The sequence below is a fragment of the Psammomys obesus genome, unplaced genomic scaffold (assembly GCF_907164565.1).
Source record: "Psammomys obesus unplaced genomic scaffold, mPsaObe1.curated_primary_1811, whole genome shotgun sequence".
Taxonomy (NCBI): Eukaryota; Metazoa; Chordata; class Mammalia; order Rodentia; family Muridae; genus Psammomys; species Psammomys obesus.
This window is the reverse complement of record NW_026591711.1, coordinates 343,037-368,515: the sequence shown is the minus strand read 5'-3', so window position 1 is coordinate 368,515 and position 25,479 is coordinate 343,037. Positions and strand designations below refer to the sequence as shown.

The window sequence follows — 25,479 nt, the reverse complement described above, 5'->3', positions numbered from 1 at the left end:
CATTTCAGTTAACCCAAAAGCACAAACTCTCACAAGTGTGGTCCTGTTCTTGTCTCATAGGTGATTTTAGGTTTTGTTGCATTGACAGTCACTGCATGGGCCCCGCACATGGAGTCAGATGTGAGAATTTCCTCCTGTGCCATCATGTCATTGCTTATAGAATTCTCGATCTTGAACACTTTGAATTTTTGGACTTAAGACACGAGAAATACATAACTTGACAGTATATTATTACCAGGCTTAGGAGAATAGATTGAGTCCAGAATGCCCAGAGGTGGTCCCTGACCCTGCTACAGATGTTCTGTATGTATTTAAACCAAACTGCTTCTGTCTTTGTTTCCTAACTTATACATTGTTGACGGGGGGGTGGTGGTGGTGGTGGTGGTGGTGGTGGTGGTGGTAAATGAAATTACAATGTTTTATATGTTTATATTTCTTACACCTGATATCAGCTTTATCCCTAGATATAAATATCAAAGACTATGTAAATCTAAAATTTAAATTAGAAATTATCAGTATGGAAACATGGTATGTTTCTGTACACTCACATTCACACACTCATGCGCACACACATCCACACACATACATGCACACACAATCAATCTAGTTAGGAGTGACCACTTTAGTGGTCAGATTGTAGACTCTGCACTATTAATGACGAAAGGAGATCAGTGACTCTTGTAGATTACAGATGGGAACAAAAAATACACAGGTACTTCTTGAAACATTGTATTTTAAGTGTAAGCCAGGGACATAGAGTGCTTACTTATCATGTCCAACCCTTGCCCCTTCCACCACACCAAAACCAGAGAGCAAAACTGCTCTCAACATGGAATTTCATTCAGAAGTTGCAGGAACCAATGGGAAGAGGCAGTTTCGCTGGCCAAAAGCGTGACAAAATTGAGCATCAGAAGGAACTAATGAAATCAGTTAACATACAGAGCGCTGGCCCTGGCGCTGTAACAGCTGTAAACAGTCGGTCTCCTTAGAACACAGCAGGACGCAGCTCCTCCAGAAAAGTGGGGAGGCATCTGTAACTCCTGAAGGTAGAGTGGCGGTGGTTTGTCGTGGAGGTGGTTCTTAGAAGCCAGGAAGGAGGAGCCAAGAGAAGAAAGTGAGTTAGGGGGGCAGTTCCAGGGTGCGCTTTACCGCACTCCAGAGAGAGTTACGCGTGCCTCCCAGCCTTGCCGTCTGAAAGCCTGGGGTGCAGTTTCTGACTACAGTGCCCTTTGTGTGTTCCCCTCTATTCCTTGCCCATGAACACTGTGGAAGAATCTCCTTTTAAAGAGAATATTGAGAAGGGTGGGAGGGCAAGGGCATAGTGGCGTGGCACACACTTTTGATCCAGCCACTTCAGGAGGCAGAAGTAGGAGTATCTCAGTGAGCTTGAGGCTAGCCTGGTCTACATAGTGAGATATAGGATAGCCAGAGCTACCTAGAGAGACCCTGTTTCAAAAGCTAAAAAGAAAAGAGAGAGAGAGAAAATGTGTGTGTGAGTGTGAGTGTGTGTGTGAGAGAGAGAGTTTTAGGTCAGCCTGGGCGGAAGACCTTGTTTCAGATGTAGATCTTACTTGCGTACAGATTTGAACCAACAACCAACAAACCAATACTAAACTCCCTGGAGCACTACTCCTTTCCCCAGACAAGCCACAGTAAAAGCACCAAGCTTTTGGATCTATCATTTTATATGGGACAGAAAATGAGCAAAATGTGGACACAAGGAAACTAGTAAGAGAGGAAAGTGAAATGTAGATCATGGACTGGTCAGAAGTGGGCAAGCAGTATGTGGGTCTCACTGGTATGATGTGATTTAGCCACTTGTTTTTGTTTTGTTTTGATTTCTGTAAAAGATTTATTTATTGTGTATACAGTATTCTTGTATACCTGCACCTTCATGTACACCTGCACACCAGAAGAGGGCACCAGCTCTCGTTATAGATGGTTGTGAGCCACCATGTGGTTGCTGGGAATTGAACTCAGGATCTTTGGAAGAGCAGCCAATACTCTTAAACTCTAAGCCAACTCTCCAGTCCCCTTGTTTTGTTTTTTGAGACAGGGTTTCTCTGTGTAACAGCTCTGGCTGTCCTAGAACTCACTCTGTAGTTTGTAGACCAGGCTGGCCTTTAACCTAACAAAGATCTGCCTGCCTCTGCCTCTTCAGTACTGGGATTAAAGACATGTGCAAGCCACTTGTTAAACTTTTTTAAGTTAGGACAACTTAAGCACTAGCTAGGTAGTTAATGCTGCCTTCTATTAACTTAAAACATTGTTATTGCATTTATGTAGTATATGTGCACATGAGTGCACCGTGGAGCACATGTGAAGGTCAGAAGACATCTTGTAAGAGTTTGTTCTGTCCTCTTACCGTACGGGACTTAGGAATTCAGGTTGTCAGGCTTGACAGCAAATGCCTTTATCCACCAAATCACCCAGCTGGACTGAGTTCTACTCATCTTTTGAGAACAGCATTTTCAATAAAGTCATTGGGGAGTGGAGCCTGGGTGTGCAGTTTATGAGTGAGTCTGTCTCCTATAGTCCAGGCTGGGTTTGAACTTTCCACGTAGCTTCTTCTGTCTCTTGGGTGTTGGAATTACAAGTCTGAGCCACTACATTCAGCTGTCTTTTTTTGTTGGTTTGGGTTGTTTTTTTCCTTTTCTCTACCCCCCTCCTTTCCTCCCCTCCAAGGTTTTGAGACAAGGTCTCACTCTGTAGTCTGGGTTGACCCAAAACTCACTTTAGCTTGGCTGGACTGGCCTTGAACTCAGGCTAAAACCTCCTTCCTCAGCTGAGATTGCAAGCAAGAGCCACCACGTTCCATAGTCTAATGCTTTATTAATTTTGTGTTTTGAGACAGATTTTCTTTATGTAGCTATGGCCAACCTAGAATTCACTATGTAGACTAGGCTGGCTTTGAACTCACAGAGATCTGCCTGCCTCTGTGTCCTGAGTGCTGGGACAAGAGATGTGGTCCCCCATACCCAACCTAACACTGTTTTTAGAGACACTTGTATTTATAAATAAATCATGAGCCTGATAACGGTGTAAAGCTGATGATTACACCCAGGGAGGAAGAATGGGGTCAGGTGTGAGGGCAGTTTCATTTGCCTTTGTGTTTTGTTTTTGTTTGTTTATTTTGGGGGGTGTGTAGAAAATGTCTTGCTCTGTAGACTGAACTGGTTCTGGACTCCCATTCCCGTCTTTTCCTTCCAAGCTCTGGGATTACAGCTGTGTTCCATAATGCCGCTTGAGTTGTTTTGTTTCTGGGTATGTTAGGGAGTCTGTGGCTGGTTATGGGTGTTTCATGCTATCCTTCTACATCACACTCAATTTAGTAAACGCTTATTGATTGGGCACAGAGAGGAAGCCATAGGCAAAATCTAGAATTGGATAGGATTTATGACCTGAGCCTCTGTCAGGTAAATGGAAGCCATATTACTAAGACCTTGGTGTGAGCAAGCCAACTGGAGGTGACAGTTATGAGCAGCTGGGAGCAAGCCCCGAGTCGCTATCTACCAAAGGGAGTCTTAGGCAGTCAATCTTGTGCTGGAGTTGTGGTTATGTTGACCATGACCTTGTCTCTTAGACCATTCACACTGTTTCAGCGTGTCCACCTGAGTGGGCCTTGTTGGGAGAGGCTGGGGGAGGGATCAGTATGACCCAGATCAGGCTTTGATCAGGGAAGCTGGGAATGGATGTAAGGAGCCTCAGCTTACTAGATTTTGTACTTCGATATCGTTGTTTTTAGGGTGTTTTTTGTTTGTTTGGTTGGTTGGTTGGTTGGTTGGTTTGTTTTTTGAGATTCTTAAATCTGACTATTTGTTACTCTTAGACTTACTTTTGGCTTGGTTCAGACCCAGGAGTAGAAGCTCACAGCCTTCATCTCCTGGCATTCTGTTCCTGGTGTTTTTCTTTGGCTTCCTTCGTTCTTTTTGCTAAAAGTGTAGCATGCTCTGCAGCCTCCTCCTTGTTTTTCCTGGTGGGCTGTTTCTTCAGAGTGACATGCTGCCTGCATTTGTGTTGTAGGACACCTGGCTGGAGTAACAGTATGTTGAATCTTGAGTACTTGGGTTCTGAGTGCCTTCTCTTTTTTTGTTGCAGGCTTTCTAGTGACGTGTTGATGGACGTCATCTTTAGAGAGAGTGAAAGCTTTTGGATTCTGCTAGCTTTTTTGGGCCTCAACCACCGAGGCACAGCAGCGTCTGTCAGTCCAGGCGTATCCTCCTTTTTCATCTTCTCCCTTTCCTTGTTTTTTACCCTCTCTCCTTCTTACCTTCTCCCTCTCCTCCCCCACAATAACTATTGAGAACACTCAGATTGGCATCTATGATGCATCCCTGAACAGACTTGTGTTTCCTCTTTCCAGTTCTCCTTGGTCTGTGACAAGAATGTCCCCATTCAACAGCAGTGAATTGCCAAGGCACCTTGTTTCATGGGAGAATATTTTATTTTATTTTTTAATTTTTTCATAATTTATTCATTATATATCCTGATTGAAGCCCCCTACCTCAACTCTCCCCAGTCCCATCCTTCCTTCCTCTTTCCCCTATCCCCTTCCCCTAGTCCACTGAAAGGGGGAATTCTCTACCATTGCCATCTACCCATAGCTTGTTAAGTCTCATCAGGACTGCCTGGATCCTCTTCCTCCGTGGCCTGGCAAGGCCGCATCACCAGGGGAGAGTGATCAAAGAGCAGTCAACTGAGTCCATGATAGAGCAGCCCCTGCTCCCCTCACTCGGAGATCCACATGGAGACTGAGCTGCTAATCAGCCTCATCTGAGTAGGGGGGGTCTAGGTCTTCTCCATGCATGGTCCTTGGTTGGTACATCAGTCACTTGCAGGACCCCCTGGGCTCAGATCTTTTAGCTTTGTTGGTCTCCTAGTGGGGCTCCTGTCCCCTCCATATCCCTCTATCTTCACACCCCTCTTCTTCCATAAGACTCCCTGTGCTCTGCCCAAAGTTTGGCCCTGAGTCTTAGCATCTGCTTCAATCCCCTATTGGGTGGAGCCTTTTAGAGGACCCTCTATAGTAGACTCCCATCCTGTTTCCTGTCTGCCGAGGCTTCTGGTGTCTATCCTGTTTGCCATTCTGAGTGAGATTTAAGCATCCTCCCTAGAGTTCATGGGTGAATCTTATTTGTTGTCTCCACTACTGATCTGGATGCACAAGGCATTCACTGTTCACCCACAGCATCAACAGCTGCTTCTGCGGCCATGAGCTTCTCATAGAATGTACAGAGTCATGTTTATTGTCACTTCAGTGGGTTCCCGACACCCTGTGGCTGTGAAGGAGACACTCGCCTTTATCTTTACACAGCCAACTGCCTAGGAGTTGCCATGAAAAAGAACTTGGTTTCAATTTGAAAATTTACATAAAATCCTATCAGTTAACTAAAGATCTTGAAGATACTGTAGAATTTCTAAGTCTCCTTATCCTGTGATTAAGCTTGTTTTTTAAAAAATTCATCACTGGGATGGAGAGTTGGCTCAATGGTTAAGAGCACTTGTTCTAAAGGACCTGGGTTCAATTCCCAGCATCCTCATGGAGCCTTACCACCTCCTTAAGCATCAGCACGTGTGGTGCACAGACACACATGAAGGCCGAACACTCCACACATAAATAATGAAATAAGTCTAAAAATAAATATAAACACAAATACATCGTTATTGAATTTTCACGTGTCAACATGAACATTTCCCCCAGTGCAGGGGATGGAACCAGGGCCTTGCACGTGCTGGTCACGAGCCTGCTGTGCACTGAGCCATGTCTCTGCCCAGCTCTGCACAAGTAGGTATTTTTAAAACCCACTTTACCCCTCAAGGGAGAACTCTTCTTGAATTTGCAAATAGATTGTGTTGAAAGTTGGGTTTTGTTTTTTAGTAATTCCTGTACTTAAATAACTGAATGATTTTTCTAGTTTTCAATCTTGAACTAAGAGTGACAACTCTTTTCCTTCTCTATGAAATGTAAGAAACTCATTGGAAAATGCCAGTTTATGTTACTCTTGTATTTTTCTTCCTGTTCTGGAGTTTCTGTTAGTGTTGAAATATGTAGTGCAGGCTGACCTCAAACTTATTATACCTCTTTCTTTTATCTCCTGCCTGGGATTACAAGCATATTGGCATTTCCTTTCTGTCTATTGAATTAAAATAACGTAAGTTTAACTCTGTTGAGTGTTTACCTGGGGCCAGGCACTGTTCTGTTATCCCATATCTATGTGTGTCTATATATACTACGTCAGAGGAAATGAAACTACCTTCTTTAGCTGATGTTTGAGCTGAACTGTTGAGATATGCATGTGCATGTGTAAGTGTCCTCCTGGCTTTCAATTCTGCACGTAGCCAAGGCTGACTTTGAGCCCTCCCCCTCCAGAGTGCTTGCCATACAGTTGTGTATCACCACATTTGACACAAACCATAACTGAATAGTTGCTCTCGTAGAAACCGTCTATAAACATCACCATTTTCTTTCTTGACTCTTAAGCATTTAGAATCAACCTAGATATAATGTCATTCTAGGAGTTGGGTGGGAGGCACCCAGGGATACTGACTTGTTGGATCATGTGTGATGAGCAAAGTAGTTGGATCCGCCTTTCTCAAGTGCTCTCTTGGCAGAGATGGCACCTCTCTGCTGCCTGAGTACATTTGGCACTTTTGGTTGATTAGTTTTCATGTTGAAGCATCTGTCTCCTGCCTGGTAGGAGTGTGGGGCAAAGGTAACACGGAGATTAGTCACTGAGTAAGTGGGAGGCCCCCTCTCAGGGTCAGAAACCACTCCAGCAACAGTGCTGGTTCACTTCAGGTGAAGGCTGAAGGGACCAGAAGCTGCAAGCTGGGCAGTATTTAGGAAATGATTATTCCAGAGGAACTCCCAATCAGTAAGTGAGACTCATGCATTTTAAACAGCCTTAGGAACACGGCTGTTTCTCAAAAGATAGTGCCCTAAAGACCTTGTTGGACATTTGTTTTTATAATGTGAGTATATGTACATTTACACAGTGACTTTAGGGGAATTTTTATGGATATCCATTCCCCACAGAGAGTCCAGAGTGGATGGAGACTGTTTCTTCACTCGGCTTCCAGGCCTCTCAAATGCTTACGTAAGATAGGTTTACAGATGTGCGGCACTGTGTTCGCATCTCTTCAGTTATCAGGGCAAATATTTACAGTGAATGAAGCAATATAGAGCAGATCCAAACATATATTAGAAAAGATATTAGGATGTATCTCTGTGCACGTGTGCACATACTCAACTGTGCTCATTTGTGAGTGCACGGGTGCACACGGGGTCAGAGGACAACTTTGTGTGTTTGTTCCTGCCTTCCATCTTGTTTGTGACAGAGTATCTCTGCTGTTCTCTAGGGCCTAAGCCGGGCCAGCTGGACTACAGGATGTCCTGTCTTGTCATAGGAACACTAGGATTTCTAATATGAGCTACTGTGCCCGTCTTTACGTGGGTTCTAGGAATTGGAAGTCCAGGTCCTCATACTTGTGAGGCAAGCACTTATTCACTAACCTGTCTCCCAGCCGTCAGGTATTTTTAATCCTTTTATAAAAAAGTAGTATCAGTATATGAGCCCGACGCTGGGAGGTGGCTGCACACCTTTAATCCTAGCACTCAGGAGGCAGAGGCAGGTGGATCTTTGTTAATTCGAGGCCAGCCTGGCCTACACAGCTAGTTCCAGGACAGCCAAGATTACACAGAGAAACTCTGTCTTGAAAAACAAAAACAAAACATGAGTCTGAGTTGTGGTGGTGGTGGTGGTGGTCGTGGTAATAAAGATGATATGATGACAATGATGATTTTCTGGCTTTGTAGCCCAGGATAGGCTTGGGTTCCTAATCTTCCTGTATTACCTCCCGAGTGCTGGGACTTACATGCCTCTGTTTCAGGTGCTCGATGCAGGAGTTATTTTTGAAGAAAGCATCATTTCTGCTGTATATTCTAATTAGATGGTGCTCAGAATTTTTTTTTTTAACTGACTATATTTACCATTTTTTGGTTTTGGTCTGTTCTCCCTGATCATTTGCTTTTTTACTGTGTCATAAAAATAATTGAATGCATCTCCCATCTGTTCCATGTAGATAGTAAGCAGGGCGTCTCTGAGTTGTTTCCTTTGGTGTCTTTGAATAGGCAGCAGCTATGGCTTTTATTCTATTGCTCTGTGGGAGAGGAAAGAGGTAAATAACTCAATAGAATCCACGCTATCTATTGTAGGCTCTAAAACTTCAAAATCATAGGCTGTTGATGGAAAAAGGAAGTTCACTATGGTTCTGATTTTTTTAAAAGATTTATTTATTTATTATGTATACAATGTTGTGTTTGCATGTACAGCTGCATGCCAGAAGAGGGTATCAGATTTCATTTTTTTAGATGGTTGTGAACCACCATGTGGTTGCTGGGAATTGAACTCATGACCTCTGGAAGAGCAGCCAGTGCTCTTAACCTCTGAGCCATCTCTCCAGCCCCTGTGGTTCTGATTTTTGTGAATTCAAACAGTTGAATTACATTCATAATCATCCTCACCATCGTCATTATTATTTTGTCTGTCTATCCATCAGTCGATTGACCCACCCAGAGATCTACCTGCCTCTGCTGGGATTAAAGGCATGTGCTACCACCACCCAACTTTATTATTATTTTCAATTATGTGTAAGTCTGCACATGAGTGCAGCCATGGCCTGGAGTTAGAGTTACAGGTGGCTGTAAGTGACCTGGTATAGTTGCTGGGAACTGAACTCAGGTCCTCTGAAGAAGGACATGATCTTAACTGCAGCCCCTGTGTTACTTTCTTGATTTGTCAAACTCCGTTTCTAGGTTATTTTCGCTGTTGTTTAGTTCTGCTGATGCACATGTTACTTTATTACCAAGGCTGGCCCAACCTCAAAGTCCTCCTGCCTCAGTCTCCCTGTGGCATGTTACAGATGCCCGTCATTTTGCCAGCAGCTGGGGGCTGATAGTGATGTGGTACCTGTACATCAGTCTCACATAGTCCATTTGTCATTTCTCCTATGTCCTTCACCACACAGACGGTAAAGGCAGGGAACTTTTGAACGAAGGTGAAGATTTCTCATGTTTTCTGTGCTTCGGGTTTCTTCCCCTGAAACCTACCTTCTTATTTTTGATTCAAGGTTTTACATTGTAGCTTGGCTGGCCTCAATCCCAGTAATTCCCCTGCCTTACCCACCCAAGTGCTGGTACTGTGATTATCATCATTACCATTATTATTAGTGTTAGTGTGTACATGTGAGTGATGTGAGGGCCAGAGGTCAAAGGTAATTGTCTTTTCAACCTTTCTCCATCTTTTTTGTTTGTTTGAGACAAGGTCTCACTATGTAACACTGGGTAGCCTGGAATTCACTATGTAGGCTGGCTTTGAACTCACAGAGGCTGCTTTGCCTCCTGAATGCTGACAGCAAGGATGTGCAACACTGTGCCTAGCTTCTTAAATGGGCTGGAGAGAGAGGTCAAGTCTTCATGCTTGTGCACAAGTAAGCCATCTCCCCACTTTTAGAATGTCTTTAAATACACAAAATGGATAGGATTACTAAAGAAACCGTCTCAAAATATAAAGCCTGGTGTGCTATTTCAAGCCTGCTCAGGCAAGAGAATTGCTGCAAGTTCCACGCTAGCCTGGGATGTAGAGCAACAGGCCGTGTCTCCAGAAAAGAAAACCAAACCCATACTTAGCTAAGTGTTAACTTGTGATACAGTAATAGTGCTTTTCAGTGTAAGCATGAGGGGCTGGGGTGTGTCTCAGTTGGTGTACTTTCCTCATATGTAGAAGGCCTGGGTTCAGTTCCCAGCACTGTGTGAGTTAGGAAGCCCAGTGCTCACAAGGAAAAGACAGGAGTCTCAGAAGCTCAAGGTCATTTCAGGCTGGTCTACATGAGACTGTGTGTGTGTCCACGCATGCAATTGGTGTAAGCATGTATAAGTGTTGGCACTAAGTACAGATGATATATAAGCATCTACTGCACCTTTTGTGGCATGAAAATAGATGGTTTTTATTGATTGAGAATTACAGGTACTATGGCTTATTGCCAACGCTGATGATTAAAGAATGTGTTGAATTTTATAGTCAGGAGGTGGTGAAAATATGAGATTCTCCCTCCTTCCTCCATTCCCAAGTTTTCTAAATGCTATCATGAGCCCCTTGGCTGTAATCTCAGAACAAAGACATCTAGACTAAGGCTTTGTTTGTGCCCTAGGAGCCTTGAAGGCTAAATGTAGTCCTCTGAATAATGTATTTTACCAGTTTTAGTGGTTTATAAAATACCAATCATTTAACAATGTTATGTTCAAGTGTCTCAGGGCACACCATGGGGTTATTTTGCCTTTTTTGTGGCCTACATTTCATCATTACATTTTTGTGTGTACTTAACTTAAAATTCATATTTTAAATATTTTGTAAGCTTCCATGTTGCTGTTAGTGTGTTTTGCTTTTGTATGTTTTGTACCCTAAAATGTTTTAATTCTTCTGCAGGATTCGGAAACTTCAGATACGAAATATCCCACCCCACTTACAATGGGAGGTAAGAACTGCTATATTAAGCTAAAATCTTGGTGTGGGAGCCTAGTGTTTTATGTTCCCAAAGATTTTTCTCCCTCCTTTAGTTCTCAGGTGTACTACAACCTAATTCTCCTCCCTAATGTAGGATTAAATCCCTTAAAAATCTGTTCTCTAGAATATTTTTTAAAGTGCCCAACAATTAATAGTAATTGTTTCCCTTCTCATTCGGCTCCAGCTGTATAAAGTCCTATTGAACTGAGTTACCCACTGGAATGAAATATGATGTTCCTTCCTTGGCAGAATTCTTAAAAGACAAATACTTGCTACATAACACTTTATTGCTTCTTTTTGCGTAAATGATGTCTTTGCAGTGATTGTATATCAACAAAAACTATATAGCACAATTGACTAGTCTCTGTTGGCAATTTCCACAGTGTCGTAACAGTGTCATAGTGAGAATTTGAGAATTTGAAGAGGTCAAGGTAAATGATTGTTACCTTCCAGACCATGAACTGTGAAAATGAAAACAAAACAAAACAATACAAACAAAAAAAACCCCCACAAAAACCCCAACCTTATTATTGTGTTTACTGTGTGTATCTGTATCCTTGCTTGTGGAGTACAAAGGACCACTTTCAGGAGTAGGACCCAGGGATTGAACTCAGGTCCTCAGGCTTGATTTCAACAGCACCCTTACCAGTTGAGCCATCTTGCTGGCTTCCCTGAAAGGTTTTAAAACTTGCCTTGAAGTCTTGCAAGGAAATTGCTCAGTGTTTGAGTAGTTAGAGCATGAATGTTGAGTGACTTGACCTGCACTTAGGTTTCTAAATGAATTTGCTGCGTTATTAAAACAGAGCCCTTATTAAAATGCAAAGCATGATTTCAAGGTTTCCTTGGCAGTGAGCTGAAGTTGTGAATTTTGACTCTTGAAGGTCCCTGCTTAGTGTCAAATCATTTGTACTTAGAGTATTTCATCCAGTGCTGTCTTGTTCTGTAGCTATTGCATTTTGATCTTGAAAAGCACGGTTAGTTTCTTAGTATATTCTATATGTTTTGTTATATAATAAAAACCCATACTGAGGGTTGAATGGTGACTTCAGAGATTAAACTATATGTGTTTTTTTTTAATTTATTTATTACTTATTACAGTTTATTCATTTTGTATCCCAGCTATAGTCCCCTCCCTCATCTCCTCCCAATCCCACTCTCCCTCCTTCTTCTTCCCTATGCCCCTCCCCTAGTCCACTGATAGGGGAGGTCCTCCTCCTCTTCTATCTGACCCTAGGTCTCATGAGGACTGGCTGCATTGTCCTCCTCTGTGACCTGGTCAGGCTGCACCCCTCAGGGGGAGGTGATCAAAGAGCCAAACACTGAGTTCTTGTCAGAGACAATCCCTGTTCCCTTGCTAGGGAACCCACTTGGAGACTGAGCTGCCATGGGCTACAGGTGAGCAAGGGGTCTAGGTCTTCTCCATGCATGGTCTTTGATTGATTCATCAGTCTCTGCAGACTCCCCTGGGCCCAGGTTTTTGGCTCTGTTAGTCACCTGGTGGAGCTCCTGTCCCTCCAGGGTATTTCCTTGTTTTAGATAATGTTTGTTTAGGAAATTCATTTAGCTTGAGGAGTGGGCCTCAAACTGAGTATCATGATGGTGTCAAGATCATAAATTTGAGCCCCTGTTTTAAGATGGGCCATATTAAATGTGATTTAAGGAGATACTCTGTTAGGAGTCTCATCTAGGGCTGTTGGTGAGATAGACAGTTAGAGCAGCCCAAAACAGGCAAGAGAATAATGTCCTGTCAGAGTTTGGCTCTGTCCTGGCTCTCTGCTGGAGCCAGCAGCAGAGTTTTCATTGAGATTGTATGACTTCTCATGACTTTTTTCCCTTGCATTTCTCCTTTGTTCTGAATAAAATCTAATTAATAAGACAAACTTTTATTTCTAATTTTTTTCATTATTCATTCTCTCTTCCTTCCCTCCATCCTTTCCTCTCCTTCTTTCACAATGTCTTGCTATGTAGTTCAGACTGGCTTTAAAATTTGGACCATCAGTCTTAGCTTCCTGAGTGTAATCCCTCCTGAGATTACAGGCATATGCCATCACTTCTGGTCCCATAGTCTTTTTAAAGGGGCAAGTGAAATTAAAGTAATTACATAAGAATGCAGAAGAAGATTGGAACTAGAATTTGGAATTTTTTTCAGCTGTGATTCCCTCTTAAACTTTTGATTTTTTTTTTTTTTTGACATTGATGAACAAAAATAATTTTTTTCTCACTTAGGTTGGGGGCAGACAGGATCTTGCTGTTTAAACTAGACTAACCTCAGACTTACAGCAGTCCTAGGGGTTTTGGGGTTTGGGATTACAGGCGTGTGCCAGCTTGTGTGACTGAGAAGAGATTGATGGGGCTTGTTACGAGTGGGTTGAGTGGGCAGGTCCTTTCCCTGAAGACCTTCGCAGCACCACTTACTCCATCCCTTCTTTGAAACGTCACTTGTGTGTCTTTATCCAAGCACCCTGAGTGTGCTGGCTGGGTGTGCTGGCTGCCAAAGCCTTGCTGTGGACAGTGATCACTGTGCACTCACGGTCCCAAGTCCGTTATAATGGAAGGGTTAGACTTTGATTCCACTGATTAATCTTAGGATCACAGAGGGTGAAACAGCCAGGCATATGACTCATGATCACATGAAGGAGATGCATTGCACAGACAGTGTTCCTGCCTTAAAAAGAAGTTTGAATACATTCTGTTTTAATTAAATTTTGCAAGATGTATGGTTGCTGGGGTACAAATTAAATGATAACCAAGCCTATGGTACGAGGCATTTCATAGCATAAGCAGTACTGTTTTGTTAGCTAGTCAGTGGCCTGAAAAAGGAACGAGACATCTAGAACACAACTTGTTCATATGGCTGTAGTGAGCTGAGAGCAGTGTGCAAGCTCAGTGGAACAGCGTACAGGAAGCGGCAGCCTATCGGGAGACTTAAATTGTAGCACCATGACTTTATCTCTGGGCAGGGGCTTTAAATACATACATGCGTGCATGTATACGAATGCCTGTGCCTGCACACACACTGTGGTATGCATGTGGCTCTTAGAGCCAGTTCTCTCCTACCTCGTAACCTGAGGGACATAGCTCAGGCTGTCAGTGTAGCAACAAGTGTCTTAACCCACTGAGCCAGCTTGCTAGCCCTGAACGCACTTTATATGAGATGCGTTTCCCTCATTTCTGACCTGGAGGTGATGATAGCAGCCCCCCCACTCTTACATGCCTTTAATACCAGCACTCAGGAGGCAGAGGCAGGTGAATCTCTGTGTATTCAAGGTCAGTCCGGTCTGCATAGTGAATTCCAGAATATCAGGGCTACACAGAGAAACCCTGTCTGAAAAGTTGAAACAAAAGCAAGCAAAAGAAGAAAGAACAAAAAGGAAAGGAGGAGGAGGAGAACACCACCACCTACTATGGTCTTTAAACAATTGTTGGTCTGTATGAGCATCCAATACCCTATGTATGTGATAGAACAACCTCCCAACCTTGATCAGATTCTTCATGTGGCCGCCAGGCCCAGCTGGTCCCACAGCACACAGTAGGCCTTCACGAGGGGATTTGAATGTGGAGAATCACATAGGATCTCAAGAGGTTAAAGAGCAAAAGAGATAGAAGTGGTTAGTGACTGAGGGGCGCCAACATTCAGATCCTAGGAACTTGGAGCAAGAACCAGAGTAGCTGAGACTCTCTGAGATACATAAGCTCATGGCTCCAGTCCTGTTGCTGGAGGCCTACAGCCATAAAAGGCTCTGGGGGTCAGCTGCTGGAATGGGGATGAGCACAGGACTAGAAGGAGCTCATCCTACAATTTCTCTCTGCTCCATCCCCAGCCTCCCTCCCACTGCCCTTGCTTTCTCTGTAGCAGCAGCTTACCAGGAACAGGTGTGAAAAGAGTGATGATTGGAATTCCCAGAGTCCCAAAGAAAAAGCCAGTTTGGGATTGATCATCTTGCTGATGATCTAACCTGAAAACAGAAAGTAACGCCTCCATAAGCATTTTCTTGAAGTCTGTGAGCATGACAAAAACCTCTCAGTCACAGCCCTGTGTGCTGGTTTGTAGGTGCTAGCCTGCCTTGTTGTCTTTGTCCACCACCCTGCTTTACTCTTGTCATCTGTTCCTCTGCATACTTCCAAGAGATGAGAAACATGTTTGTTCCTCTCAGGTCCTTTGGGTAGCACCCTTTCCTACTGTGTGTCAGCGAGTTCGTTTTTTGATGATGACAGAGCATTATGAACAGCAGGGTGGGAGAGTGTTCCACAGGGTTTGTGTCTGTGGCAGATAAAGATATAAGGAAACTTAACTTTTTGGAGGACCTAGTGCTGGAGAGCTAGGAAAGTTTCCTCCACAAATGTAGGATGCACACAGGAAATAGAATCCTTTTGTCCATCCTTCATCTCCTCAGCAAATGCCATGAGGACTGGCACACCTGTCTTGGGTGGCCTGGCAGGGACTGACCTGAAGCACCATACTTTGATCTTTTCCTTCACTGTACTTTTTCTCAGGGTGACATCCCTTGTTAGATTTTAGGAAGGTTTGCATGTGAGGTTGCTGTCCTCTGTCTTAGGAAAGAACTTTTATGAGAGAACTTCCTGGTTGTCTGACTGTTGCTCTCTGATGAGAAGAATCAGAATCCCTGGTAGCACTCGTGGAATATAGAAGGAGAACCCATAAGCCGGGTAGAAGTGGTGGTCCTAGAATAAAGAGCAGGGTAGGGTCTTCTGTGGGGAAGCCAAGGACAGTGTTTCCAGAGGGGAAGAGGCAGGTCTTAGTCATTGCTGTCATGAGGCTCCCTGTGCTGATGGGCCCATGGCTGAGATGACTAAGGTTTTCCAAGGCAAAGGGCAGAAGATGTGGTCTGACAGATACTTATGGAACTATGTACTTTATTACATTTATTTACTTAAATGAATTATGTGTTATTCATGGGGGGTTATGTACTCACATGATGATTGGCTTTTGGAGGGCAACTTGGGAGGAGTCTGTTCTCTTTCACCATGCAGAGGCTTGGTAGCGAATACCTTTACCTGCTGAGCTGTCTTGCTGTGCTTTGAAATCACAATCTTGATTGTAAAACAGAACAAGAACAACTCGCACTGTCTTTTAGCTTTTACTTCAAAACCTGCATGTCTGATCCCGGGACTTAATTGAGCTGGGAAGATAACTATTTTATGAAGACGTTCTGGAGAAGCTTCTATACCACAAGAGCCATTTTCCTTGGTTCATGTGGTTCATGAAGTGGAAACTGTTTCCTGGACTGAGCAGCCAGGTGAGTGAGGCTCTTCATAAGTTGAGGATCCTCACATAATATCTAGGCTTCTGACCATGCTGGTGGGTCAGCCTTACTGTTTGGATAGAAGTCAAGTAGTAACCAGTGCACTAAAATAAGAAAGATGGAGGGGGCCAGGTAGAAACTGAAGCAAAATACTGCTGTTACTCCTCTCCTGTGCCTAATACAGTTATCTTAATGATTTTGTGTGTGTGTACTTGAATAATTTTAGGGACAACATTGTAGGAATATTTAAAGGGGTCCTTTCTATAGAGCCCCATAATTGCCCTAACAGAATGTTTTACTTAGCACTTCTGCTTGACTCTAGCAGAATGTTTTATTTAGCATATCTGCCTGGTTCATTATCTCTGGACCAGGTGCTTGGAAACCAGTTTAGAGAAAGTCATATTAGAACACATCAGGTTTTCTTCTTGATTGCCACAGTTTATTCTTGGCTATTTAGGTTCCAGCTATCTTACCAATAGGAAGCTTTCTTGGGAAAAGCAGCAGAGCTACCCCAATTACTCTTAAGCAGCCTTGCCCACTCTCTGGTTGGAAAAGCTGACACACTGGAAAGATGTTCACATTTTAGTCAAATCAGAAGACAACAACTAAGGGAAAGAAGAACTTCATCTTCTGTCAGAGTGACATGACTGACAGCAGAGACTCCAGCTAGTGAACCTAGAAAATACGTGCCACCTTCTTATCCAGCAGGGCTGTATGAGCAAAGTCTACCACAGTCAACACCAAGGCCTGTTGTCAGCCTTGCATGAGTGTGAGCTGAGACTTGGAAGGCTGTCGGGGGCTAGTGGGAGGTGGGGTGACGAGTGAAGAGACTCAGCCAGGGGCCAACAGGATGCTAGGATGTCTATGTCCTTGAAGGCAGGCGCTACCATTCTTCCATCCAAATGGTGGTTTCAGTTTGGCACTGTGGTTACATACCACTTGGTCTATGATGGATTTGGAAATCAGTGCTAAGGGGATGGATGTGACTCAGCAGGTAAGAGCACTCACTGCTCCTGCAGAAGACCCAGGTTCAGTTCTAGTCACCCAGACAGCCGCTCACAACTGAAAGGACCTCGACACACCCAAGACCAAGTTCTCAGTACAATGGAGATTTATTTGCTCCAGAGGGACAAAGGGCAGTGAATAGAGGCAAAAACAGCAGATAGAGGAAGAGGAAAAAGAAAAAAGGGCAAGGGATATTTGCCCCAGAGGGACACAGTATTGCCTCTGGATAGAGAGGAGACAGACATGTCCCGTAGGCAAATGGCAGTTTATAAAGGTAAAGGGTAATGAACACACACAGACAGACAGACACACACACACACACACACACACACACACACTCACAAGGATGAGGTGTTTAATTTTGATTGGGCATATTAATTAGTGTAGCCAAAAGCTTTTGATTACTGGACTTTAATATTTTGGTACCTGGACCTTGGTAGTTGGTCTCAGGAAGAGGAAGTAGCCAAATAAGGGAATGGACCTTGGGAGCTAGCTGAACAGTTTTTAGCAAGGAAGAGGGAATGGGGGAAAGGCAAGGCCTGCTGGAGCCACGTTTGCCATGCCTGGGCCTGCTAAGGCCCTTCAGTGACCATTTGTAACTGCAGTCTGTAGTATTTGATGCCTCTTCTGACTTCCAGGGGCTCCTGCGTGCACATGGTCCCCATACATACACTCAGGCACATGTACAGGAAACGAACAAGTATTTTTAAGGGAACTTAATGCTAAATGGGAATTGAGTGATCCAGAAGCATTTTTAAGGAACATAGATGCAGCAGAGCTAACAGTAGCAAGCTCTTTAGCTTGTAAGATGGAAGCAGTGTGTGAAAAGTGGAACTGAAAATGACCATGAATGGGCAAAAGGTAACTGGAGTCACCGATGCCAAGCATCGTAACTGATGTTAGAGACTGCCTCCTCCAGGAGTCAGGTTAGAAGTCTAAGTGAAGGAGGCGTAGCTGTGTGAGTGCTTTTCTTGTTCACAGTGACCTGTTTTTGGCCAGTAAATACCCAACTCCACACACTGTGTGCTAGGGACCTGATGAACCGCTATGTCTTTAGAGCAGCCTCGTGTCCTCACCTAGAGGAGACCTCTGTGGTACAGGATTCAGAGCCAACTATTTTCTAGGTTTGTGGGCTGGAGAGCCCTGTGGTCTCTGCTGCTAATCATGTCACTTTCCCTGAGCTGTTGTTTGCCCACTTTGTTGTATGACCTGAAGCTGGGCATGGTGGCTTACCCTGTGATCTCAGCACCTGGGAGGCTGAGGCAGGAGGAATTCCTATCTGAGGCCAGCCTGGGCTACCTGACTGAGTTCCAGATGAGCTTGGGCTGCGGAGGGAAACCTGTCTTCTGACCTCTGGGCACTGGGCATTATCTGGAGCACAGGCACACATATAGGCAAAACACCCACACACATGAAATAAAAATTAAAAACAGGCAAAAGAAGCACACCCTAGCAAGTTGGATAGGGAGCCTGGCAGAAACAGCACCCTCCAAGGTCTGGGGGAGATCGGTCATTAAGAGTGACAAACGATCTTAGATTAGTTAGGACTGTTACTGGGAAATTCTTACATTTAGAGAACTGTGCAGGCTGTGTTTTTATGTGTTGCTGTTCTGCTCTGGTCAGTCTGTTATGTCTTTAGAACTGATTTGGCATTTGGTGTCTGTGTAGGGGGTGGATTCCAGTCCCTATGGCTGATGGATGTTACCTCAGCAGTTTACGATGCTGTTTTCCCATTGCCCTGTGATGCCTGGCTGCTTGTTCTGTGGCAGCTGTGGCAGCGGCTGCTGTGAGTCACTTTAAAAACTTCGTAACTTCTTTATTTTGTTATGAAACATATCACATGTTAAAAGTAGACTGATACAATGACACTCAGTTTCACCATGATCGATATGTGGCTGGCTGGTTTTGTTCTGTGTACACGTGTGCGCTCTTTCCCCTCTCTAGGTTACTCTGAAGCAAATTCTTTATGTCATGCATCATTAGACATTTCAGTTTGTGTCTCCAAAAGATAGGGTCTGGTCTCTGTCATGGGTCACTGGGGCTTCTAATCAGGAACTTCCTGCCTCATCTTCATTTGCCTGAAGTCTGAAAGCCCCGGGGCCAAGGTGCCTGGAGGTTTGTCATTTCCTGGGGCTGTGAGGGAAGGAGCTGTTTGACAGCTCACTCTGTGCTAGTTCTTAGCTTGCGGCAGCATACTCCCTTAGCATGGTGTTCTCACTGTGCTCTGGCTCCAGGCCCCATTTTCATAGACGCAGTTACTCTCGGTTAAGATGTCTCATACAAGCCTCAGTGTAATGTAACACCTCTGTAAAGGCTCTTCAAGTTCTGAGAAACAGGGAATTGGGACGTAATCATACAAAGTTTTGATGGGGACAAGGTATCATCGAGTCCAAAAACTCTCTTTAAATTTAAAATCTCATGAAAAGGGATAGCAGTATGGCTTAGCAGGAAAAGGTACTTGATGCCAGGGTAACTCCCCGGTGCCCACACTGTGGAAGGAGAAAACCGACACCTTTAAAGTCGCCTCTGGTCTCTATGCACACTTCATGACGTATGAGTGCCCATGTGACATATGCATGCATACACACACATGCACACACATATACGAGCAAATACGTTTCCTAGAATTTTTTCTTTGAAAGTTGATTATTTTAGTAAATCCACTTCCTTCTTTTTTTCCAGTATATCTGTGGAAGTTGGTTACACTGTAGACTTCCACATTCTGACTTTGTTAAATGTGTCCATCTGTGGTCACTTACCATGTTCCTATGATCTTTGTGGACTTGGATTAGATACAAGTCCACTTTTTGTTAAATTTGGACAAGACACAGTATGTTTCTGAAGAGATTGGTGGTATCTTCTCTGATGTGAATGGCATTGGGCTTTGCTAGCATTCTTTATGCCGTGGTTCTGAGATTGTAGCCTTCAGGTTCTTCCACTTCATTTCCTGGTTGCAGTTGGATAGATGAGCTTTGTCCTCACCAGCTATTTGACTATTCAGTTATTTAGGAAAGTTTGCATAGGAAACACAGGGCTAATGCTCACCTCTCCCCATTTGTTTAGGTCTTCTTATCAGAGCCAGCATATGTTGGTGTGCAGATCTGTAAGCTTATGGGTTTAGGTTTCAGATTGGAGTCATTTTTTTCAGTGTTTGTATCCTGAAATGAATATGGTAACTTCTTCAAACCAGTGTTGTTTTTTACACCACCTCAGCACTTTCTAACTTACCTCATTTTGTACCACAAGCCCCAGGTTTATTTTGTATACTTCCTGTTCATAAGGAGGCCTGATTGCTTAGGAAATGATGCACAGTGATCACAGTGGAGTCCTTTCCCTCTTGGGACCAAGTCATCAGCCTTTCCAGGGTTACTATTCTGTGTGATGTTTATGTCCTCATTCCTGTAGGCTTAGTCATGCTTTTTATTATTTCCCCTCTGTGTCATATTATGCTTTATCTTGTCTAGGAGTTACTATTGCCAGCTCATCACACTGTCCTTCTGCCTTAGTTCTGGGGAATGCGATTCAGGTCCTACTGCTTGCCAGACAAGTACTCTATTGCTGAGCTGCACTCTGATTTCTCTCTCTCTCTGTCTATCCTGTCTATCTCTCTCTCTGTCTATCTTTGCCTCTTGGCAAAGATCAAGTGTATTTATTTGTTTTTGGTTTTGTTTTTGTTTTGAGACAGGTGTCTCTGTGTAGCTTTGGATGTCCTGTTTTTAAATCCTATGGAGAAGGTTGACAATTTTGTTGTGGGATGCCCTCCTCTTAGCTGGGTTCATATTGCAAGTTAGAAACCAGCCTTGGATAGTTCAGGGTTCCTATTTCTGTTATTTCAGAGTTTTGGGGTCTGGTTTGTGTTCCACCCAATGGTTGTCAGTTCGAGACCTGGACAGTGGGCCAGCCCACGATTAAGTGCTCACAATCCTGAGTGTGCTGATCAGTGTGGACTGAGTGAGGGACTCTGGCTGGCTCCTGCGGTAACCTTGGAGTTTTTAGTAACTTTTAGGTTACCCTGACCCCCTCATCTTGTTGGTACTATGTTGTGCCCTGGGCCTTTCCTAGCCAGAAAAGCTGGAGTCTGAGTCCCGTTCCTTGGTCATGCACTTCCTACATAAACTGGAGGGTTTAAATGACAGGACAGGGTTTAAATGACAAAGAGCACCAGTATTCAACTTGTCCTTTGGAACTGTAGCTCTGCCTTCAGTGGGAGGTTTGGGTGACACACCCACCCTCAGGTGAAAACTGCAAGGTTCCTCCTAGGCTTCTCTTAAGCTTTTCCACTTACACTGTATTTTGGGGACAAGTCAGAGGGCAAAGGGCAAATGAAGCATCTCAGACCCAAAAGTGCTTGCAGCCTTGTCACTTCCTGTTGGGGTTGACGTTGCCAGCTGCTCCTGCGGTTCAGATTTTGTAACTACTTTCAGGGAGAGGAATAGTGGAGTGCACCGTCTCAGCTGTATCTGGATGCAGAACCAGGTACAAAGTTTAGTTCCCTTGACTGTGTGGAGTTTTTATTCCAGATTTCAAAGGGGATGCATGGCTGAGCCCGTTATTTCTCAAGAATGCAATACCTCCCATCAGTAATTGGCTCTGACGTTTATCTGTTGCAGATAACCTTTGGTTACATTAAGGCCCAGTAAGTCTTCAGCTGTCTTTTAAAATGTGAGTTAGGGGTATCCAAGTGATTGATTCAGCATGAGAGCCACGCATGTCACATGTGCTGTTTGCTTGGTGTTCTCATTTTTATTGTTTCCACCTCTGATTTAATGAATAAAATAAAGTTAGCATGGGAGAAGGAGATGGTCCCCAGGTGAGGATTTAGAACGTTGTATCAATTGTGAGTGGCCTGTTTAATTCTGTTTCTAAATTTAGCACCAGCATCTAGAGAGTGAAGTGTGTCTTAGTACCAAGGGCAGGTCTGTCCTTTCCCTCTCTGCCCTGCTGAAGGGCCTGCTCTATCTCATGCAAAATGCGGTTTTGTTATTATTGTTCTCTCATGCGGGGACCGCTTTTCGTGGTCTCCGTGGACATCTAGATATCAGTGTGTGTGTGCCGATAGCTCTCGGGCTTTCTTCCTTTATGGTTTCTGTCTGATAGGTGGAGGTACTTAATGGTAGCTGAACTGAGGATGTCTATGTCTTTCCAAAATCCACGAGGTCAAGGTATCTGTGTTTGCCTGCCATGTTCTTTTATATCCACCGTTCGTTCCTAATTGGTACTGTAAAGTTTGAGTTTTGTGGAGTGAGGGAGTTTGAAGATGGAAGGCAGAGGTTGTACCACAGTGTGTGCAGTACCGCAAAACAGCATCGTGCAAGCAACAAGTCCTTGGACATGGCCAGAGCCTAAAGAGTAATGAGGCACCCAAATGGCAGAACACACATAAAAGAACCCCCAGTGGGACCAGAAGGTGTAACAGAAGGATGGCTTGTGGCAAACTAAGCTCACATAACTGATAAAGGTTTTTCTTTGTGTATACCCAGGTGTTTGCCTGTGGAAGCCGGATGATAATTCCTGGTGTCATTCTTAAGGAAATTTCAAATTTTACTTATTTACTTACTTTCTTAGAGACATGGCCTCTGACTAGCCTGAGACCTCCCATGCCTGGCTGGCCATTGAGCCCCAGATATCTCTGCCAGTTCCTCCTCCCTAACACTGGGATTCTAAATACATGCCTATGGGTCCACGTTATCTTATATGGATTTGGGGGTCCTTTAACCCCCAAGTACCCATGTGTACTGGTTTGAATGAGATGTTCCCTAGATCCTGGGCATTTGAATACTTGATCCCTAGTGGTGATTCTATTTGGGAGGTTTAGGAGAAAGGCAAGGCTTTCTTGGAGGAAGTCTATCACACACAAACATGTACACAGAAAATAGCAGACAGAAATGTGCTTAAGGCCATTTGAAAAATTGTTGGAAATGCTGGTCTAATATCAAGTCAAAATTTACTTAAAGATCCTGAATGAGAGAGAGAGAGAGAGAGAGAGAGAGAGAGAAAGAAAGAAAGGAAGAAGAAAGAAAGAAAGAAAGAAAGAAAGAAAGAAAGAAAGAAAGAAAGAAAGAAAGAAAGAAAGATGTTCAAGTCATTGGTCCACATTGCATATTTGGGAGTGGGTAGGTGCTGATTCAACCCAGTATGTTATACATGCTAAGCACCTCTGCACTGAGCTAAACGCTCAGCCCTCAAACAATAGTCTTTAAAACCAAACATTTTAATACGGTACAATTCAGAGATATCTGAATTTGATACATGCTGAGGAATGACAATCTGAAAAAATAATAAAAAAAATTTGTTTCCCATAATTAAACCATTATGTTTTTGTAAGAACTAAAAACGTTTCATGTCCAGGAAAAACACTGCAGGTTGTAGCACAGAATAGTCTCAAATCTGAGCCAGGATGTTCCAGGCAACGCTCATCCATGTTGGGTGGTGCGGCACGCACAGTGCACACATTGTGTGTTCAGGGCCGGGGCTGCAGTTAATCTGCACCAGAAACACCTCAGATTCATGCCACAGTCGAGTTTTGGGATTGTGGTTGTTGTGCCTTCAGAAATGTTTAGCGTTGACCGTTTTGTTGCAACCCTACATTCAGTTAAATGACTTTAGGGGTCGCCGCCCACTGGTTAAGAAGCGCAGCTCTACAGTGGCCAAGAGCACTTGGTGCTTTTCTAGAGTGCCTGAGTTTGGTTTCCAGCACCCACATTGGGCTGCAGGGAGCCTGGCTTCTGCAGGTACCCACACATAGGCGTATTTGTTTGCTTGTCTGTTTGTTCGTTCGTTCATTCATTCTCTCCCGTCTCTCACACAAATGAAAAATAATATTAACAATTATTAAACAAAAGCAGTTAAATTGGGGCTGCAGAAATGGCTCAGAGGTTAAGAACACTGGCTGTTCTTCCAAAGTTTGAGTCCCAGCAACCACATGGTGGCTTATAATCATCTATAATGAGATCTGGTGCCCTCTTCTGGCATGCAGGTGTACATGCAGTCAGAATACTATATAAATAATAAATCTTAAAAAAACAAAGTAGTTGAGTTCTAGATCCTTCTTCCCTAGGAGTGGCGAAGGACTAGTTGTTTAGTGACTTTCAAGCAATCACTGGCTTTAAAAACTACAATGAGAATGAGTTATTAGAAGGGGATATTTAAAGTCAGTGGAGAATCCCTGCTTGTGCGTTTCTGTGTGTTTGTGTGCGCCCTCATGCTTGTAGAATTAGGAGACGGACATCAGTGTCATGCTCTGTCACCTTTTGCTTTGTTCTTTTCAGACAGGGTCTTGTAGACCCTCAACCTTGCCGGTAGCCAGCAAGATCCTGTCGTGGTCACCCACAGTGCCAGGTCTCACGCCCAGCCTCTTCTGTAGGTGCTGGGGACCTGAACTCTGGTCCTCACAGTTAAGAATGACTGCTTTTCCTTCCTGTCTCCTCTTCTCCCAGTGCTCCCTCAGTGCAGTCTGATCCGGACTCCCAGCCTCAAGTAATTCTCCTGTCTCACACTTCTGAGTATCTAGGTTTACAGGTGTGAGCCACAACTACCAGCTTACCTTCTTGTTTCCATAAATAACCGTGTCATTTTCAGAGAAATCATCTGATGATGGACGTGAACTTACTGCTTTTGCCTTCAGGGGCACCTTTGATTCATGATTGAATTTGCAATCTACTTTACAGTCATGAATCATTGGGAAGGTGAGTATAAGAGAATAGAATATAAATTTGTTGTTTCAAGTTTTGTTGTTATAGAAATCAATTACTAAAGGTTCTTCTTAGGTAGTTTTGTTTTGGTAGGACAGACTTGATTCATGTTGTAAGCTGTGTTAACGCTTTATTGTCATAGGACAAGCTCTCTTGTATATTTTTTCATCTTAATTTGGTAATACTTTATGCTTTATATAGCTCAGTTTGGGTTGGTCTTTTTCTTCTTTGTGTGTGGAGGTCAGAAGGAAACTTTTCTATATTAGCTTTCTTTCACTTAGGTCCCAGGGACTGAACTTTGGTCATCCGGCTTGTGCAAACGCTCTTACCCACTGAGCCATCGCACCAGCCCTGGTTAGACTTGTAATCGTAGTTTATCTTGATGCTAAGTTTGGTCTTTGAAGGCAGCTCAATTTCTTCTTTTTAAGGAAAACCTGTGAGTCTAGTGTTAAAGTGAGTCACAAAGAATTGGAAGTGCCACTGACACTCCTTACAGCTGCGTTACTAAAAACGCTGCACCCACCTGCAGCCTCCTTCAGGCGGATTCTGTTAAGTCCTCCAGGCCTGATCCAGCATTGCTCTATGTTCTCCCTTTGGAGCGGATTTGTTGCCTGTCGACTCCAGGTGCATTTTGGGCACTTTTCAGGATTTCATTATGGTTGAACATCAAGTACCATTTGAAGTTGCTCAGCTGAGCACATAGTTCTGTTTGGTAATATTCTTCATCATTTCTTTCCTACTAAAGATATGACTTCATCATGTTGGGTTCTTCCTGGCTTAACAAAACATGGGTAATTCTTTTTATCAGTCACAGCTTTGTTTCTCTCTCATAGGAATTTTATCTTGACTTGCTGTTTAATCAGTGTTTGTTTAGAAAGAGGACCTTTGCTCGAGCCGCCCCTTTGCTGCTGGGGGCAGAGCTTTGCCGTGCACCACGGTCTGCAGCCCTTGCCAAGC

General features: G+C 43.8%; 1 protein-coding gene across 2 annotated transcripts in view; it reads left to right on the top strand.

The window, feature by feature from the left end:
* Nucleotides 1–25,479, top strand: part of Igf2bp3 (insulin like growth factor 2 mRNA binding protein 3) — a 128,621-nt gene that overhangs the window by 38,592 nt on the left and 64,550 nt on the right. For both annotated transcript variants that reach the window (XM_055611842.1, XM_055611841.1), the window contains exon 3: nucleotides 10,485–10,533. In XM_055611842.1, the coding sequence (XP_055467817.1) occupies nucleotides 10,485–10,533 (49 nt within the window). The remainder of the gene's footprint in view (nucleotides 1–10,484; nucleotides 10,534–25,479) is intronic.